At 37.1% G+C, this 19,857-nt stretch overlaps 1 protein-coding gene across 1 annotated transcript; it reads left to right on the plus strand.

Annotated features, from left to right (window-relative positions):
- The first annotated feature begins 5,804 nt into the window (after window positions 1-5,804).
- Window positions 5,805-7,498, plus strand: LOC130720411 (uncharacterized). The gene is made up of 2 exons (XM_057571053.1): window positions 5,805-6,941; window positions 7,259-7,498. The coding sequence occupies exons 1-2, from the start codon at window positions 5,933-5,935 to the stop codon at window positions 7,288-7,290; spliced, it is 1,041 nt and encodes a 346-aa protein (XP_057427036.1). The 5' UTR covers window positions 5,805-5,932; the 3' UTR covers window positions 7,291-7,498.
- Window positions 7,499-19,857: the final 12,359 nt, after the last annotated feature.

Below are 19,857 nucleotides of genomic sequence, written 5' to 3' on the forward strand. Positions count from 1 at the left end.
CTTCAATCTGGATCGCAGAGCCAACCAAAGCCTCCTCCACCGCATCTTTTTCAAGCTCGACAAGCTCCTGATGTGAAATGGATGGAGATGAGAAAGAGATGGAAGAGAAAGGTTTCATTTTTAGGGTTAAGATAAGGGTGATGACAGATTAACAGAGAGAAGAGAGATTTATGGTTGAAGATATGGGTTTGCCGGATTTATGGTTGTGTTGTGGGTTATTGGGGTTTGAAGATATGGGTTTGCTGGAATTGTAAGTGTGTTATGTTCTTATGATTTGAAGATGATGGGGTTGTGTTGGAATGAACCTTAATTTGGGGCTGAAGGCCAATGAATTTCGGAATGAGTTTTAGAAAGAATACATGGTTTGCTGGATTTGAATCCTAATCATGGCTGCTCATCTTGCAATACAAATGACTACGTATTAGAATGATAGTAAGTAGGATCTTGTGCATAGGTAGGGGTGGGATAATTCGTGGTGGGATTTGGATGATGATAATGTTGTTGGTCATTCAAGGCTTCTGATTGGAAATTAGAGATAAAAGATTTATTTTTTGAATTTTTCTGGATTTTGGGTTTGAAGATGATAGAGGAAGAAGATGAAGATCATATTTTTATTAGTTTTTTACTTTTAATTAATTTTTTAAAGATTAAAAGTTAGTTTTTAAACAGAAGTTGGACGGAAAACCAAAAGTGCAACCGAAAGTTAACGTGGGGGACGCAAAGTGCTAATTATTTTTGTTAAGGACCAAAATCACACGATTGAATAAAGTGGGGGACCAAAAGTGCAATTAAGCCTTACAAATATATCTTCCCCATCCCCAAATTGAACTGTGACAAGAAATCAAACTCTCCTTCTTCCTCCATCACCAAGAACAACAACCAATATCAAAGATTCCCTAAATCAACATATGATCACTAGCATGCTTCACTTCATCTCCAAGATTCCCTTTTGCCATCAACATGAGAGTATATGCAGCTTCTTGCATAAGCGAATCAAACCCTCAAAATGGCTTCTGGGTTAGCGTTTTGACGAACGCCACCGCTGGCATCGAAACAAGGTCATCGTTGACATCAACCGTCGCTGCGGCGGCAGCAAGACCCTTGGCGCTCGTCCTATTGGCAATGACGGTGGCGGAATCCACAACCATCTTCTTCTTCTTCAACCCCTCGTCGTGCGAGATCCCAACAACAGCCGGCGGCGACCTGTTCCCGTCATCGAGATGAAGAATCTCCTGGAGAATCAAATCGAACGGCGTCTGGAGCGATAGCGGCGGTGGCGCGGTGGAATCATTGACGGAATCGAGGGTTTCCTTTAGGGAGGATCTGATGCGGTTGAGGAAGGTGAGGGTTTGTGATTTGGTGTGGCGGTGGTCGAAGATGGCGAAGTAGATGAAGGGAGGGTCGATGAGGAAGGTGTAGGTGCGGTTGTTGACGGTGTGGGAGAAGAGGGAGTGGGTTGAACCTTTTGAACCTTTTTTTGGATAAGCCATAGTTAATAAATAAAGCACAAGAGGTGCTGCTCAAACAGGTACCAGTTACAAGAGAAATAAAAAACAAAGACAGGGGAAAATGAAACAGGGGAAAAGATAGACAAAATTCAAATCAAAATAAAAAGATGTGCAGGTTCACGCAGCAGCATAACAAGCAGCAAGTTTAGCATATCAGTAGGCACAGGTTTGCAGGAGAGCAAAAGCAAATCAACCCCCCATGGTCGTTTGAACCTGAACCATGGTGTGCGAGGATGGTGCTTGATCTTGCATTAGTGATTATTAGATTAGGTTTCTATTTAGATTATAGATTTTATTAATTTTTATTTTTTATTTATGCTTCAATATATGAGTTGGTATTACAAAATAAAGTTTTAGAAATTTTCAGGTAAAAAATAATTCCAAATGCCACGTGGAAAAGCTGAGTAGGCTAAAATTGAAGCCACTTCAGCATCAGACACACTTTGTCCTTAATTGAATTAAAAAAAAATTCTTAGGGACCCAATTTGATGCGAAAATTTTACAGGCCCTGGAACTGATTCCCTTTACAATTTCAGGGGCCTTCTGATGTATTAAGCCAAAAACTAATGTTAATTTTCTTTTAACTTGGTTAGTTATAAATAGAGGAGGTGTAGTAAAAATGTGCATTTAAATTTTAAATATTTAGTTAATAAATTTTATTTTTAAATGACTACATTGACAAACATATGCATTTATATTAGAGACTAAAATAAGGTTTTACTTTAAATAACTTAAAATGAATTAAGTTAAGTGATGATTCTTTTTATTAATTATGTTATATAGGTACTGGACTGGGCGAGACCTCCATCCCTTAAAGGGACTCACCTAGGGACAAAGAAGATCGAATAAAGCGGAACCGTCAGTGGTGAAGGAAAAGACTTAGGTAGATTAGGGTTTCACCTAGGGAGATCACTAGCGGCGGTCGAGATGTGTAAGGGAATTGGGCCAAGAGCAATATTAAGGCTCAACTAGCCCCGTTAGTGAAAGAATTAGGGCGCTCCATGTAACCTCCCTATAAAAGGGAACTTTGACATCATTGTAGAGGACTTTCTGGCATTTTTATCTAAAAAGATTAGGTTATTTCCTCATTTCTCTGCTAGGGTTTGGGGCCTATACCTTTCTTGAGTGTTCATTTCGGAACGAATACTAACGTGTAATTTATTGTAGAAACACTAAAAAATGTGATCTAACTCATTTACAGAAAAACAAACTGTATTGACCCAAGCTACCAATAAAGCTCATGGTCCACTTTCTTCTATTGATGATTAATCCAAGACTTGAATGAGCATTTCAACTCCGAAAAACACTGCATCAAAGATTTGAACGAAATGTTCAAAATGAATGAAAGCGAAGTGGAAAATGAGGATTTGTTAGAAAGTTGTTTGTTAAAATTTCTACTCAAATGAATTTGATTACATTTAATTAAGCTTTTTGATGCCGCAATACATGCTTAACAGTTAACATATTTGCTTGTGCTTTCCACTTGTAGCCTGTGTATTGCTTTTATTTTGTCCTGTTTCTTTGTTTATTTCTTCCCCTTTGTTTTTCTTGCCAGTGACTCAACTGGGAGAGCCTGTTCCCAGTATTTTCTTACTTTCATTAATAGAGATTCATTTTGCTGTAAAAAAAAAATACATACATAACATCAATAAACTAAGATATCATCCTCAATATAATAAAAATATATACCTACAAATATAATCAGTTACCATTCAAGTGAAGATATAAAAAATGTTATATATATGCATATATATATTTATTTGATTACATTTGGAATATATATGAACAATGTTTTAAACTTAATGAATTCTATTAAATTGTAGTCAAATAATGTAATTAATATTAACAATGTTTTAAATTTATACATTCTCACACATTATATTATGATCTATATAATAAGCATAAATTCCTAAGTTTGATCATGAGTAAAATCTTAAAGAGCTTCAACACAAAAGAAAAGAGAAGAGAAGTAAGGTGTGTTGAATGTGACAACCAAATTCTCTCTCTATATAGATCGGCGAATTTAACCGTTGGGCAAACTTTTGATAACATATGAAAAGGATAATTTACTAATGGTTTAAATCGTCTTTAATTGGGTGGTGCCATAATGGCATTGATTGATTACTTTACCAACGACTGAACCCATAGGAAAATGGTCGGTGGTAAACTCATGACGACTTTGACACTATGTTTGGTGGAAGAGACATAGGCAAGAGAGAGATAGAGGAGAGAGATAGGGGAGAGATAGGGTAAACACCCTTGTTTGGTGGAAGGGAAGAGGGAGATAGAGGGTGAAAAAATGGTGGGACCCATCACTTTTTTGGGTCTCTCCAAATTGGAGAGAGATTGGGTTGATGCTTGTTTTTTATTTTTTTTTCCAGATTTTCGTACTTTTCTGGGGTCTGAAACCGTTATAAACTTCTCAAAAACCACCGGTATTCGTTCATTTTGGCCTGTCATTTTTTTTATATTTTTATTAGTTTACTGGCGGTCTGACACCCCCAGAAATGTGTCAAAAACCGCCAGAAATGCACCACAAATAAAATAAAAGTATTTTTAAATAAATAAGGTATATCTCTCTCTTCTCTATCACTTTTCTCTTTTTATCATACCAAACAACCTCTAAATCTACTCTATTTCTCACATATTTCTCTCTACTCAACTTCTCTTTTCTCTACTTTAATTTATCTTTCCTATCTCTCTCCTCTCTACCAAACAGAGTGTAACCTTCGGAAAAGGACGTCGGTAACCCCACCTTCCAAATGTTCCCACCATTGACCTCCAAGCCTTCTTGCTACGTACTGACGACACTAACATCACTATTGTTTTTTTTTTATTTTTCATGAGGAAACAGGTCGTACCGCTGGTTAGGTTGTCCGTATTAACGAGGGTTGTCGATAGATTTCTGATGATATGTAATAAGCCGTCTGTAATAGCCAATATTATTGTAGTGTTAGAATTAGAGATATCAAAATTACTAATGCACGCATATACCCGCGGATACAAACTTGTGGTCGGTAAAATCAGTCGCTATTTGTGATTGAAATAGTTCGGTCACTAAATTCGTCGCTAAAGAGCAAATTTCTGGTAGTGCCTGTAAATTTATTTAATGGATATTTTCTCTACTATGTTATATTCTTACCCACGGGTACCTGGTACCTTATATAGTTATATATGATATGCTCCTAAATATACATAACGATTTTTCATAATTTCAATTTTTATATGTACTAATTAATAATTAAATAAATAGGTATATAAGTTAAACAATCAAGAAAATTAATAAATTTGTGTTTGGACTTAACATTATGACATTGTTGTAATTTAAAAAAATTATTTATGTAAAATTTAATTTTAATTTACTTTTTCTTAATAACTATTCACAAATATATAATCTCAGGTAAACATGGATATTCATAAATATTTTAGAACCCATTAAAAATTTACTTAATGAATATCCATGCACGTGAGTAAATAGCGGCTATGTTTGTGGATTTTTACTTACAGAACTGATGATATTTATGCACTATTTATACCCACTTGGACCCATTAACATCTTTAGTTAGGATTCATCAATATAACTTGCCATAAAATAATTAAGTTTGAATTTAAAAGCATATAAATTGAAAATAAAGTGATATGCATGGTTCAATGCATGTGTAAAACTCTTTACAATATGTAAATTAATTTTTCAACTAGTTTTATCAAATATTTTTAATTTAATAACAATTTTAATACATTTACACGCACTAACTCTTTTGTCTCACTTGCACTTAATTTTTTTTATCTCTCATTTTTGTGTCACATCGATCACTCATCATATTTCTTAGTATTTCTTATTTCTGTTCGATCCCTCTTCTATTTTTATCTATTTCATACGAATGTGGGTGGAATGGTGTGAACTCCTCATTTCTCGTTCAATAAGCTTAATTTTAATTTCTATAAGCGACTATATCAAACTAATTAATTAGTGCAGAACATGACAGATTGGGAGTTTTAATTTTAATATATATTGAAAAAATTGCCTCTCACTCATTTCAGCCACATTGAAGACTCCTCATTTCATCAACTATTGGAGTATTAATCTGATTCTAGATTAGTTAGTTTGTTAAGTTAACTGATAATTAGTTTTACTTAATTTGTTATAGTCAGTTAGATACAGCTGGCATGAGCTGTTAGGTAGTTAGTCAGTTAGATACAGCTGGCATGAGCTGTTAGGTTCAGTTTTGATAGTTACTTTATCTGTATAAATAGCATAGTTGTACATTGAATAAGATAAGAAATTCATTCTACAATTCTCTGATTCAATATGGTATCAAGAGCACTCTGAATTTTCTTCCGCTTCGTCTCTGTTTTCATCGCTCTTTTTGAGCGTTTTTCTTCATCTTCTTCGTGCTTGCCTCTGCAACACGAGCTTCAGGATCATGGAGAATTCCTCCAATCCGTTTTTTCTGCACCATTCTGATAACCCTGGCTTGATTCTTGTGTCTCAACCTCTCAATGGCGAGAATTACAATTCCTGGAATCGTTCTATGATGATCGCTCTCAGTGTGAAGAACAAGCTTGGTTTCATCAATGGTGATTTTCCACGACCTGCAGATGATGATCCGCTTCTCCAGTCTTGGATTCGTAATGATCATGTGGTCATGTCTTGGATCCTCAACTGTGTATCCAAGGACATCGTCTCTAGTGTCATCTGTTGTCGATCTGCAAAGGAGATCTGGCAAGATCTTCAAGATCGTTTTCATCAACCTAATGGTACTCGGATCTATCAGTTGAAGAAGGATTTGCTGAATCTTCAACAGGAATCGCTCACTGTGACTCAGTTCTACACCAAACATAAGGCGATTTGGGATGAATTGCAAGATTATCTTCCTCAACGAAGCTGTGTTTGTGGTGAAAATCGAGTTCTGCTCGATTATTTTCAACAAGAACAGATCATGCACTTTCTGATGAGCCTTAGTGATTCGTATAATCAGATTAAGAGTCATGTTTTGCTGATGAATCCTTTGCCTCCTATGAATCGCGTTTTCTCGATGGTCCTGCAAGAGGAGAAACAACGCGAGATTGCTGCCAGATCTGCTGATCTGAATTCTGCTTTTGCTGCTCAGGCCACAAACTCTGGGAAATCTGGAAAGAAGGATCGTGACAGGCCTCTTTGTAGCTATTGTGGAAAGCTTGGTCACTCAGTTGATCGTTGTTTCAAGAAGCATGGTTATCCGCCAGGTCTCAATTTCAAGAACAAGTCTTCTGCAGTTCATCATGTTGATTCATCTGAAGTTTCTGGATCATCAGTGCCTCAGGATCCTCCTATTACATCAAGTCAGTATCAACAATTACTGTCTCTGCTGACTGCACAACTTGCAACTTCCCCGATGCCTTCTTCGTCCACTTCTGAGCCTCTGCAGATTCCTTCACCAACTGATCTTAAAGGTTTTGTTTTCTCTGCTTCTTCTGATTTTTCTCACAAAACTTCTGTTTGGATTCTAGATTCTGGTGCTAGTTGTCATGTTTGTTTTCACCTTTCTAGTTTTGAGTCATATCATTCTGTTCGTTCACATACCATTTCTTTGCCTGATAATACAAAAGCTCGAGTCACTCACATTGGTACAGTCAAATTAGGGAATTCTCTAATTCTTCACAATGTTTGTTATGTGCCTACATTCACTGTCAATTTGTTGTCTGTTAGTGCTTTGTTAGAAAATCCAAAGTATTCAATTCATTTTTTCCACAAAACTTTTGTGATACAGGAAAACAAATTGAAGACGATTGGCAGGGGTGACACCCACAATGGTCTTTACTACTTGCACGCATCTTCCAACAATGTTTTTAGTGCATCAACCTCACCTTTATCTGTTTTGAATTCTCTTTGTAATCAATCTGTTTTTCCTTCTCATTGTAACAAATCCACTTGTACTGCTGCATTATGGCATGCACGCCTAGGGCACCCTTCCTATAATAGGCTAAGTTTGTTGTCTTCTACTATTCATGGTAAGATTCCATCTTCTATTAATGAAAATGTTTGTCCTGTTTGTCCTCTTGCAAAGCAAAAACGATTGCCTTTTGTTTCTGAAAATCATTTTGCTAATCATTCTTTTGATTTAATTCATTGTGATGTTTGGGGACCTTTTCATGTTCCCACTCATGTTGGCCATCGTTTTTTCCTGACCATTGTTGATGATCACTCGAGGTTTACTTGGACTTTTCTCATCAAGCATAAATCTGAGGCACCACTTGCAATTATGGCTTTTTTCAAGATGGTGCAAACACAATTTGGGAAGGTCATCAAGATGGTTCGCACTGACAATGCTAAAGAGTTGCAGTTGACAGCTTTTCTTGAGAAACAGGGCACTTTACATCAGTTTTCTTGTGTGGAACGGCCACAACAGAATTCTGTAGTGGAGAGGAGACATCAGCAGTTGTTAAATGTTGCACGATCATTGCTTTTTCAGTCGCATATGCCGCTTGTTTTCTGGGGGGAATGCATATCCACAGCTACACATCTCATCAATTTGATTCCAACACCGAATTTGCATAACAAGTCACCTTCCACATTGTTGTATCAACAAGATCCGTCTTATGACCATTTACGAGTTTTTGGGTGTCTTTGCTTTTCATCTACATTACCCTCCACAAGGCATAAATTTTCTCCTCGGGCTGTCCCTTGTGTGCTGGTTGGGTACAAGCAAGGATACAAAGGGTACAAATTATACAATTTGACCACTAAGACTTTCCATATCTCTCGCGATGTGGTGTTCAACGAGAGCATTTTTCCTTTCCAAAATACACGGCCATATGTGTATTCTCAGGATCCTTTTTTGGTTCCACTTCCATAAGTAGGCCTTTCAGTACCACCATATGATGTTCCACAACCTGAATCTGTACCAGTCCCTTCAGCAGATCACATTCCTGCAACTCCTTTAGTTTCTGAAATAGTGGCACCTTCTCCTGATGCAATAGTCCCACCCCTTGCGGTCCGCAGGTCCACTCGTGTGAGACATCCACCAGGGTATTTGGCTGATTATGATTGTCCACAACAGACAACACCTCATCCACTTTCCACATACTACTCTTATGACAAGCTTACACCTTCTTACAAGGTCTATTCTGTCAAAGTTGCATCCCACTATGAGCCAACTTATTTTCATCAAGCAATTCAGTATCCTGAGTGGCAGCAAGCCATGCGTACCGAATTAGCTGCTATGGAAGCAAATCAGACATGGGATGTTGTCTCTCTACCTCCTGGCAAACATGAGATTGGAAGTAAATGGGTTTACAAGCTCAAACTTCATCCTGATGGTTCCATTGACCGACACAAAGCTCGCCTTGTAGCTAAAGGCTACACCCAGCAGAATGGAATTGATTACATGGATACCTTTTCCCCTGTTGCGAAGATCACTACTGTTCGCATGTTACTTGCCTTAGCTGCTATGTACAAGTGGGAACTATTTCAGCTAGACATTAACAACGCTTTTTTGAATGGTGATCTATTTGAAGAAGTATACATGAAGATCCCTCAAGGATATGATGTCAAGGGGGAGAATCTGACATGTAGATTGAAGAAATCAATCTATGGCTTGAAGCAAGCTTCACGCCAGTGGTTCGCAAAGTTCTCTTCTGTTCTTACTCAACATGGTTTTCAGCATTCTTATCATGATTACTCATTATTTACCAAAGGGTCTGGAGACACTTTTGTTGTTTTACTGGTGTATGTCGATGACATTATTGTCTCGGGTCCTAATGCCACAGAAATAGACTCAGTCAAGCAATTGCTTAAATCCGCTTTCAAGCTGAAAGATTTAGGCAAACTGAAGTTTTTCCTTGGCCTGGAAATAGCATATTCTGCTACTGGGATTTCTTTATCTCAACGGGCATATGCTTTGAGTCTTTTGCACGACACTGGATTCACCGATTGCAGGCCGACATCTTTACCAATGGATCCTAACCTCAAGTTGTCTTCGGATACCAGACCTGAACTGGCTGACTCATCTCAATATCGCAGGCTCATTGGACGCCTTTTATATCTTACCATTTCAAGGCCTGATATAGCATTCACTGTGAACAAGTTGAGCCAGTTTCTTTCTAAACCAACAACAACACATTTGGATGCCTTGCATCACTTGCTGCGGTATTTGAAAACAACCCCTGGCCAAGGCTTTTTTTTTCTCGGGCAGCAACCCCCTCTCTCACAGCTTACACCGATGCTGATTGGGGTAATTGTGTTGATACTCGTCGCTCCACAACAGGCTTCTGCATATTTTTTGGTTCATCCCTCATCTCATGGAAATCCAAGAAGCAAGCCACGGTGTCTCGTTCTTCTGCCGAAGCAGAATATCGGGCACTTGCAGCCGTGTCTAGTGAACTGAAGTGGCTCCAAGGCTTGTTACGTGATTTCCAGGTCCCATGTTCTTCAGCCATGGTGTTATGTGACAGCCAGTCTGCCATCCATATTGCGTCTAATCCCACATTTCACGAAAGAACCAAACATATCGACATTGACTGTCATTTTGTCCGCGAGCTGGTACAACAAGGTGTGCTCAAGTTGATTCATGTCAGATCCAAACAGCAGCTTGCAGATGTCTTAACTAAGCCTCTGCCCTTGTCACCTTTTCAACCTCTTCTCTGCAAGATGGGTTTGCTTAACATCTACACTCCATCTTGAGGGGGAGTATTGGAGTATTAATCTGATTCTAGATTAGTTAGTTTGTTAAGTTAACTGATAATTAGTTTTACTTAATTTGTTATAGTCAGTTAGATACAGCTGGCATGAGCTGTTAGGTAGTTAGTCAGTTAGATACAGCTGACATGAGCTGTTAGGTTCAGTTTTGATAGTTACTTTATGGCTTAATTGCACTTTTGCTCCCTGATCTTTCACCTTTGTGCGATTTACCTCCCTCATCTTTAAAATGAGCGAATTCCCTCCCTCTTCTATTAATATGTGCGATTTAGGCCCTTCCGTTAGTTAGCCGTCCAATTACTAACGGCGGTTGCTATTTTCACCCTCCCTTTTACTAACCACACCCCCATATCAGAAATAAAAATAAAAATAAAAATAAAAAAGGAGGTAAATTGCACAAAGGTGAAAGATCAGGGGGCAAAAGTACAATTAAGCTAAAAAATAAAAAAATAAATGAAATAAATTAAATAAATTAAATACAATTAATAGAAAATAAAAAAAAAACTGAAAAAAAATATTTTTATAAAAATCAAAGAAAAAATAATAAAATAAATGAAATAAGTTAAATACAAATAATAGAAAATGAAAAAACATTTTTATAAAATAAAAAAAAAAGCTGAAAAAAATATTTTTATAAAAATCAAAGAAAAAATGTTTTTATAAATTCAAAGAAAATAAAATATTTTTTTTAATTGAAGATAGAAATTTAAAAATAAAATAAAAGAATAATTATTTTTAATTTAGTGTAGGTGGTGCAAATAGAAACAAATTCTTCTTTTATTTTATTTTTAAATTTCTATCTTCAATTAAAAAAAATATGTTATTTTCTTTGACTTTATAAAAACATTTTTTTCTTTGATTTTTATAAAAAAAAATTCAGTTTTTTCTTTGATTTTATAAAAATATTTTTTCATTTTCTATTAATTGTATTTAACTTATTTCATTTATTTTATTATTTTTTCTTTGATTTTTATAAAAATATTTTTTCAGTTTTTTTTAATTTATAGTTTTTTTATTTTCTATTAATTTTATTTAATTTATTTAATTTATTTTTTAATTTTTTATTTTTATTTCTGATAAGGGGGTGTGGTTAGTAAAAGGGGGGTGAAAATAGCAACCACCGTTAGCAATTGGACGGCTAACTAACGGAAGGGCCTAAATCACACATATTAATAGAAGAGGGAGGGAATTCGCTCATTTTAAAGATGAGAGAGGTAAATCGCACAAAGGTGAAAGATCAGGGAGCAAAAGTGCAATTAAGCCTTACTTTATCTGTATAAATAGCATAGTTGTACATTGAATAAGATAAGAAATTCATTCTACAATTCTCGGATTCAATATCAACTTCCGGATCCTCCACCCTGGTTTAATATTGGTTCATCTCCAGCATGTTAATTCCACGATGAGATATTCCACCTGCTCCACCAACCACCACCTCCGCAAATTAATTTCTAAGATCTCAATGCCCTAGAGATCTACTCCGTTATTATTTCCGTTATTCTAGAAGTTTACATACACCTTAGATCACTAAATTATTGGATCTCGTGCTCCATGATTTCAACTAAAAAACAGGGTGATGCTAATCACTACTCTCTCCATCTCATAAAAAATGTTGTTTAAAATGATGACAAAGAAAGTAAGTTTTTTTTTATAGTCAAATGTTAGTTGTGAGAAATGTTAGTAAATTAATATATCTCTCCTTCGGGTTTGAATCTGGGACCCTTCACCTCACCCAACTCTTATGTCTCTAACTGTTACCACTTGAGCTATCCTTCGGGGACACAGAAAGTAAGATAATAATTATTAATTACAGTGTTATTAAAATACATGTATTTAATTTTACTAGTAACATATGCAACTATTAAATTCTATCTTGGATAAAGAAGAATGCAGTTGATAAAAAAGAGTTGTGATTGTTTAATATAAAAGTGTAAGTGAGATAAAATTTATTAAATGAGAATTTAGATAGAAAAATTATTTCCTCCGTTTCACAAAGATTGTTGTTGTTTGTCTCTCTTTATATTTTCCAAAATGTCTCTCTTTATATTTTCCAAAATGTTTATTGTTTTATAAACTGAAGACATTTTTTTTTTGTTTTTACCAATTATATTATCATTTAATAAATTTTTTCTCACTTATCACCTTTAATATCAACCAACCACAACTCTCTTTTCAAAAAAAGCAAAAACCAACCACAACTCTCATCTATCAAATATTACTCTCTCAGTTTCTATATATCTATCACTATTCTAATACTTTTTTTGGCTTAATATCACTTTTGGTCCTTCACGTATCACGATTTGACAGTTATGGTCCCTCATGAAATTTATTAGCCTACAATGTCCCTAATGTTTACTAATTCTTGCAATTTTGGTTTCCCATCAACTTACATCCAATTTCTGACGGTTTTTGATTAAAAAATCAATTAAAATACTAGAAGTCATTGATTTTTTAATTAAAAACCTTTAAATATTGGATGAAAGTTGACAAAAAACCAAAACTGCAACAGTTGGTAAACGTGAGGGACGTTGTGGGCTAATAAATTCCTTAAGGGACCAGAACAGTCAAATCGTGATAAGCCAAGGACCAAAAATGTTATTAAGCCTACTATTTTTGTTCCTATTTATTTGTCACTTGTACAATTCCAAGAGAGTAGTAATCATGTATTACCCATTTTACCCTTAACTTAATTTTTTTTGAAAGCAGAAAATTTATATATACTATATATGAAATGTTGAGAAACAACCACTCTCAACATGGGTATAGTACCTAGCTAGCATAAAGCCCGACAAAACCCAACCACTAGCAGAAGAACCTCATAAAGAACCTCTAAAAGCCTCACACGCACAAGAGAGTGCTACAATACCTAGCAAAATCTCGAGAGACTAACCCCTTTAGATAGATCTCAACTAAAATCGAAAAGTAGAGACAAGTTCAACTGAAAACGGAACATGTCTAACCGCTCGATACCTGCAAACAGAGGCCCAACCAATAAGAACAGACCAAAACCCCACCAGAAAAACAACTATTGCTATAATCAATGACCAACGACGACATCAATCAACAACTTCAACAACACCACGAAAGCTGCCTCGGCGACATCTTTAGGCCTACAACCGCACCAATCAAAGACCTCCAGGAAAAAAAAACTCCATCAACATAGCTAGAAAATCCTCTTTATTTTGGATTAGAGAGTAGGTCGATCTCAATGCTACACGGAAGGAGGAACCCCAGGACATACCAAAACCTTAAAGACCACTTCGAAGAACAAGAATCGATGATGCAGGCAATGAGGCCGGAGAGGAGCGAAGCAAGGGACCACCAAACGGGCTTGAAAGACTCGCCAGCACCAGAACAGGATCAGGAAACGCCGTGAACGACTCTGGCTTCAAAGTGAAGCTCATACATAAAAACCACCATGTTAGTCTGCAACAACGTAAAACTGGTTATGCTTCAGTGAACTCTATTGGGAAAAGCTTGTTTCTTAGTGCTAAGGAATGGCCAAATTACATGTTAGTTCAAAAATAACTTTTGATTATGCTCCATGGTATGTGAATCGAAAGTTATTTTTTTTTATCAATTTATTCTTCAATGACTTCAGCAGTACTAAGTCCCTCAAATTCTTTCCGGAAAGAAGAAAAAATGATCAGAAAAAGTACCACCTCATAGTTCGTGAAATATTGAGATTCTTACATAAAAACATTCGGGACGAACTCAACAATACACATATGCTTGATGCACCGGGATATGACGCCATGTTGTAGGAAGCAAGGCTTGGAATTATTGAGTTCATAAATATAGGAGCAAGAAGAAAACAAAAGAAAATAGTACAAGAATACCCTAACTTGATGGGAACAAAACCCCACCGCAACACCAACCACGCCTCAACTCCGACTTGCAAGACCTTCCCCAGACATCATGGCTCCTCGAACCGGCTCAAAGCCAAACTCCTAGATCAAAACCCTCGAACACAGAATTGCGGAACCCTGCGACCATAGAGAGAAGCCAAACGACGGACGAGAACAACACAAAGCCCAGAGTGAAAATGTCGGCGGAGGAAGGAGCAGAAAGTTAGGAGGCGAGCACAACCTAGATCGGAAAATCCAAAGCTTCGCCATCGTGACAAGAAGGGAAATCAATAAGGGTGGCCCGCCACTGTAGTGAAATCAAAAGGGTCCAGCACCGCGAAAAGGCAAGGATACTCGGTCTTAGAAAGGTCAGGAGGAAACGAATGGTATGAAGACGACAGGGGTTGCCGCCGCGCACCGTGGCGGCGCGACGACCACCCAAGGAGGCTAGGTAAAACATGAAACAGAGTAGAGGAGGCAGAGCTGCTAGGTCAAGTTTGTGGAATTATCTTGGTGTTATCTATTCTAATCAAGATTCTGTTTCTCTTTCTCTTCCGGTCGCTACCCCTTGTTTGAATATGGATATGGAAGGTGTGATTGAGTTTGACTTAATGGTGGTAGATAAGTTTGAATAGCCACAATTAATAAGAGAAATAAATAATATATTAGTAAATTAAATAACAATTTTAATAAAAAAATAACATTTTAAAATTATATTATCTTGAAAAAAAAAATCTTGAGATAGATTAAAAAAGAATATTTGAAGATTATAGTATTAAATATAAGGCTTAAATATGTTTTAGGTCCCTATAAATTCATGACACATTTGCTTCCGTTAAGTGATTCAGCACTTAATGGGTGGAAGGTAGGACAAAAAGCTCAGTATTATGTTCCAAATATGATCAGTGTGTTCCAAAAAACAATTGAGGGGCTTAAGCCAAAGACCCTTAAGTTTTTAGGGATCGAAAACACATTTAAGCCTAAATATAATTAACAATTAAATAATAATAGTTTTTTAAAATATATATCTTCTTGCTTTAAAAAAATTAATGTAATTTTTTTACAAATTAAATTTTTAAATACTTAATATCATAGTATATCATGATTTACTTAGAATTTGGGTTACGCCAAAAAGTCTTATATTTTTTAGAAAGCAAACTAAACAATATTATTGATATTGAGTACAAAATGCACCAAAAAAAATACATCACAAAAGTTGCTGGCTGGATTTTGCTTCACTGCTTGCACTGATTTTGGAGCGGTGGTGGCTCCTTCTGGCAGAGGATATGGGCGAGGGGGTTTGGGTGGTGGCTTCGTATCTCAACCAACTACCACTATTCCACCCTTCTCTTATTTGCTCGGAGTTTCCCTATATCTCCCTCGACCTTTCCTATGAGATCTTGCTTCAATCTTTGTTTGCACGCGGCTCCGATATCTTCTACTGCGCTCTTGAGATGGGATCGCCCCTCCTTCACGCCGCCAATTAAATCCTCTTGCAATCGCGCTTCCCTCCACGTTTCCCTCCTCGACCTCTCTCGCGACCTCGTCACCAAGGCTCCGAGAGGTTTCTTTTTATGGATATGATGATTGGGTTTCTTTCAACGATTTGGAGGTTTGCTCGGCTGAGAATGGTCTCTCTTTTGGAGGTCATACTACAGCTAGATAGGAACTCATTTAGTTGAACAAGTTGATGTATTTCAAACCCAAGAGGTTGTGGTCATTGGTGTGCGTGTGATTTGTTGCGATGGCGTTCAAACGACCTACTCCTTGTGGCGTCAAGAATTTAAGGAAGTTATGGCTATGTTTTGTTTTTGTTTGGTGTTGTAGGTTTGTTTCCGGAGATCTTTCTAAGGGTCGCGACAACAGATCTATAGGCGGTTTGGAGGTTTTGATAACGAAACTATCAATTATTGGTTGTTGTTTGCTTGTCGGACCTTTTCGTTTTTTAGTTTTTATTTATTTTTGACTGGTTATGTTTGTTTAGGATCTTGGTCTTAGCGCTTTGACATTATGTTGATTGTTTTGGTCTTTTGGTATACATGGCTGGATTGAGTCCTTGTTTTGGCAGGTTTCTTGCGGCTTGATATGATCTCGCTTTGGTTGACCCTGTCGTTGTTTTTCGATTTCATACGGAGACCTCTCCTAATAGGGCTTGGTGTTCGTTTTGGGGTTTTTTTATGATACAAGGGGTGGTTTGTTTGTGGTTAAAATATGTTTATGCTTGTGGGGTTTGTTATTGAGATTTTAGTGAGTTTTTTATGTAGAAGTTGGATTTTTGCTAATTTATTTTGTTGACTGTACTTATTTTATTGAGAGAAGTTTTGAAGTGGATCACTATTAAAAAAGCTATTATATTGTTTCATGGTCAAAAAAAAAAATTATTGAGAGAAGTTTTTTATATTTTTTTATATATTTCAATATATTTTTGTCGCAACCAGGGTCGCGGCGGGACGGCGAATAAGAGTTTTGAGATCAAAAGAGTCACCACCAATATTATTAACATGGAAAACATTGGAAAATCCATAAAAGTTTGGTCTTTGAAACTAGTTTGGATCCGGGAGCCGATTACGCGTGGGGAAGGTATTAGCACCCCACAGTGTCCGTTTATAAAAAATGGTGCCTCTAGTTAATTGTGCAAAATATTATAGCTTTGAAAATATTTGTTTCACCCCACAAATTATTTTGGTATTTTTTATTATTTAAGTAATATTAACTAATTTGCTAATTAAATACCCTTTTCAATATTTTTGCTGATTCAAGAAACATGATAAGGAAAGAGTATTGGAACTAAGAAAAGAATTTCTACTGTGCGTGACAAACCTGGCTCACTTTGTTCTTTTTTGTTTTTTGTTTTTAACAATATATAACAACTAAAAGATATCAAGTAAAAATCTATCAAATAAAAGGAAATAACTAAAACCTATACTAATATAACTAAAGAAATATCTAGAAGAAGAGAAATTTAAATTAAGAGGGGGGCAGCGTTCAGGGAGAAAAGAAGAAAGGAGAAGGGCCTTCTTATTTATGCTCAAAATTTTTAGTCACAAGGGCCGCATATTGAGATTAAAATCACAAAGATACATAAATGAATTTGCAGTGTTACATTAATTTGTGCAAAAGATGAGATAAAAGAATGAAGAAAGACAACAATTACTTGATGATAGAACCAGTTTGTAATTGTTTTCTTTCCACTGGATCTGTGACAAAGCTCTCTTCTTCCGCACTGTCTATTTCACTCTCAACACTCTATGTTCTTAAATTTTTTCTCCATGTTCTCACTGTCCCCCTTTTTCACTTGATGACTACTGCTGATATAGAAGAAGGAGTTCAGAAAATTGCCAAAATAGCAAACGGTGCATTTAATTCTTAGCTTGATTTCCTTGACTTTCATTTTCTTGATCTGGCTATGCTGCAAGTTTTGACAATGAAGCACCTTGAAGCAGCAAACTTGGACATTTAGCGCACTGAATTGAGATAGTGGATTTGGACTCCATGTCAGACTATTTTTCTTCTCCTTTGTTACCGAGCATTCTTCATTTTCTATTGTTGAAATGCTTCCAAGATGACCAGCAAGTGGTTTTGAGAGCATTTAATGGGATGCAATTTTTCAACAAGATATCTTCAACTTCACTTGATGTTTTCAGCAGCAAATCTCTAGGCCTCAAAGCTAGTAGATAGCCTGCAAGAAAAATGGTGCGCATGCACCAAAAGTTCCTTTTTTTTTTTTGTATAATTAAGACTAGAATAAGAAAAGAATAAAAAAGGTAGGATAAAATTAGGTATTCACAGTTGCCCCTCTTTACTTATTATTTTACATGAAAATATGGGAAATAAGTGTTTCCGTATTGCCATGGTAAAATAAAAGTAAAGACATGAACTCTAATCTTATCCAATAGCAAAGAAGGAATATATGTCCAAAAGAAGATTAAACCTGGAAGGGGCACGAGGCCCTGTTGCCAAACCTGTAGGGGCACGAGGCCCGGCTGAAAAATAAACTTGTAGGGACACGAGGCCAAACTACAAAATAAACCTAGAGGGGCATGACGCCCAACTGCAAAATAAACTTGGAGAGGCACGGTGCCGAACTGAAAAATAAACCCGGAGGAGCACAGAGCCCAAATGAAAAATAAACCTGGATGGGTACGGAGCCCAACTGAAAAATAAACCTGGAGGGGCACGGGGCCCTGCTGAAAATAAAACCTGGAGGGGCATGGAGCCCGGCTGAAAATTAAACCTGGAGGGGCGTGGAGCCCTACTGAAAAATAAACCTGGAGGGGCGTGGAGCCCTGCCGAAAAATAAACCTGGAATGGCACAGAGCCCAACTGAAAAATAAACCTGGAGGGGCACGAGGCCCTGCTGAAAATTAAACCTGGAGGGGCATGGAGCCCTACTGAAAAATAAACCTGGAGGGGCGTGGAGCCCTACCGAAAAATAAACCTGGAAGGGCATTGAGCCCAACTGAAAAATAAACCTGGAGGGGCCCGCGGCCCTGGTGAAAATTAAACCTGGACGGGCATGGAGCCCTGCTGAAAAATAAACCTGGAGGGGCGCAGAGCCCAACTGAAAAATAAACCTGGAAGGGCATGGAGCCCTGATTGAAAAATAAACCTAGAGGGGCACGGGGCCCTGCTGAAAATTAAACCTGGAGAGGCATGGAGCCCTGCTGAAAATTAAACCTGGAGGGGCGTGGAGCCTTGCTGAAAAATAAACCTGGAGGGGCATGTAGCCCAGTTGAAGAAAAATTACCTGGAAGGGCACGAGGCCCAATTGAAAATAAGCCTGGAGAGGTGTGTAGCCCAAAAGGATTTGGAGGGGCACATGGCCCAAATGTATTGGAAGATGTTGTTCTGACTGGATGCAATGATTCAAAACTTGTGGATTTGGAACTCAAGAATTTTCATTTTGTCGCAATAAAAACTTTTGATTTGATTCCTTGGAAAACTTGAAGTCCATTAAGAACACATGTGGTTCCAAATTCAGGCAAACTCAAGTTGCTTGATCTCGACTTCTGCGAATAGATGTGCATCTTGCATCCTTTGCAAAACTTTTGCCTCTGAAACTTGACAAAGTAGGGTGAGCCCCTTGCCTTTTTTAATGCATGTTTATCTGAGCTGACTTACTGCTGGCATAGACATTTCCTAGCTGAACTTGATCTCTAGGAATGTTGCTTTGTGTTTTCAGCCAATTTGGAGTGGATTGAGAGCTCTTTGGCCTAACAAGTTAGTTCAGAGATTGAGTTGTTAAGTCATGTTTTTTAACTCATGCTATCTCGCTTTGAAGCATTATCTAATTAACATGCATGGCATTGGATGAAACATGATGAGATTAGAGGAAAGAGGATCACCCAATTATTGATTGGGGTAAAAGGAGAGAATACATGAAAGACACAAAGACTACCCCAATTTAGGAATGGTGACAAGTAATGAAAAACGAGCATCATGAAGCAAGTGATTGCTCTAGTTTGAAAGAACTTGATGATAAGAAAATTGATTATTAGTGTTTGATTATCAGAGAACAAATGATTGCCTTTATTTTGACTTTGACTAATGAGAACGAGACAACAAATGATTGAACTTTGAATGAGGAGCAGGGAGAAATAAATGATTGCCCCAGTCTCCAGTCTGGCGTGGATATGAGATGGAATAAGACTGTCCTGGTTTGGACTTGACTGATGAGCATGTTGCAATAGATGCTTGCCCCAGTTTGGCTAGGGATATGAGAGCCAAGACTATATGATTGGCTCGACTTAGGGAGCAATGAGTATTGGAATGAGCAACTGCCCAGTTACGACTCGATTGATAGGAAGAATTCGCAAGAACAAGC

This window comes from Lotus japonicus, chromosome 5 (assembly GCF_012489685.1).
Source record: "Lotus japonicus ecotype B-129 chromosome 5, LjGifu_v1.2".
NCBI lineage: Eukaryota > Viridiplantae > Streptophyta > Magnoliopsida > Fabales > Fabaceae > Lotus > Lotus japonicus.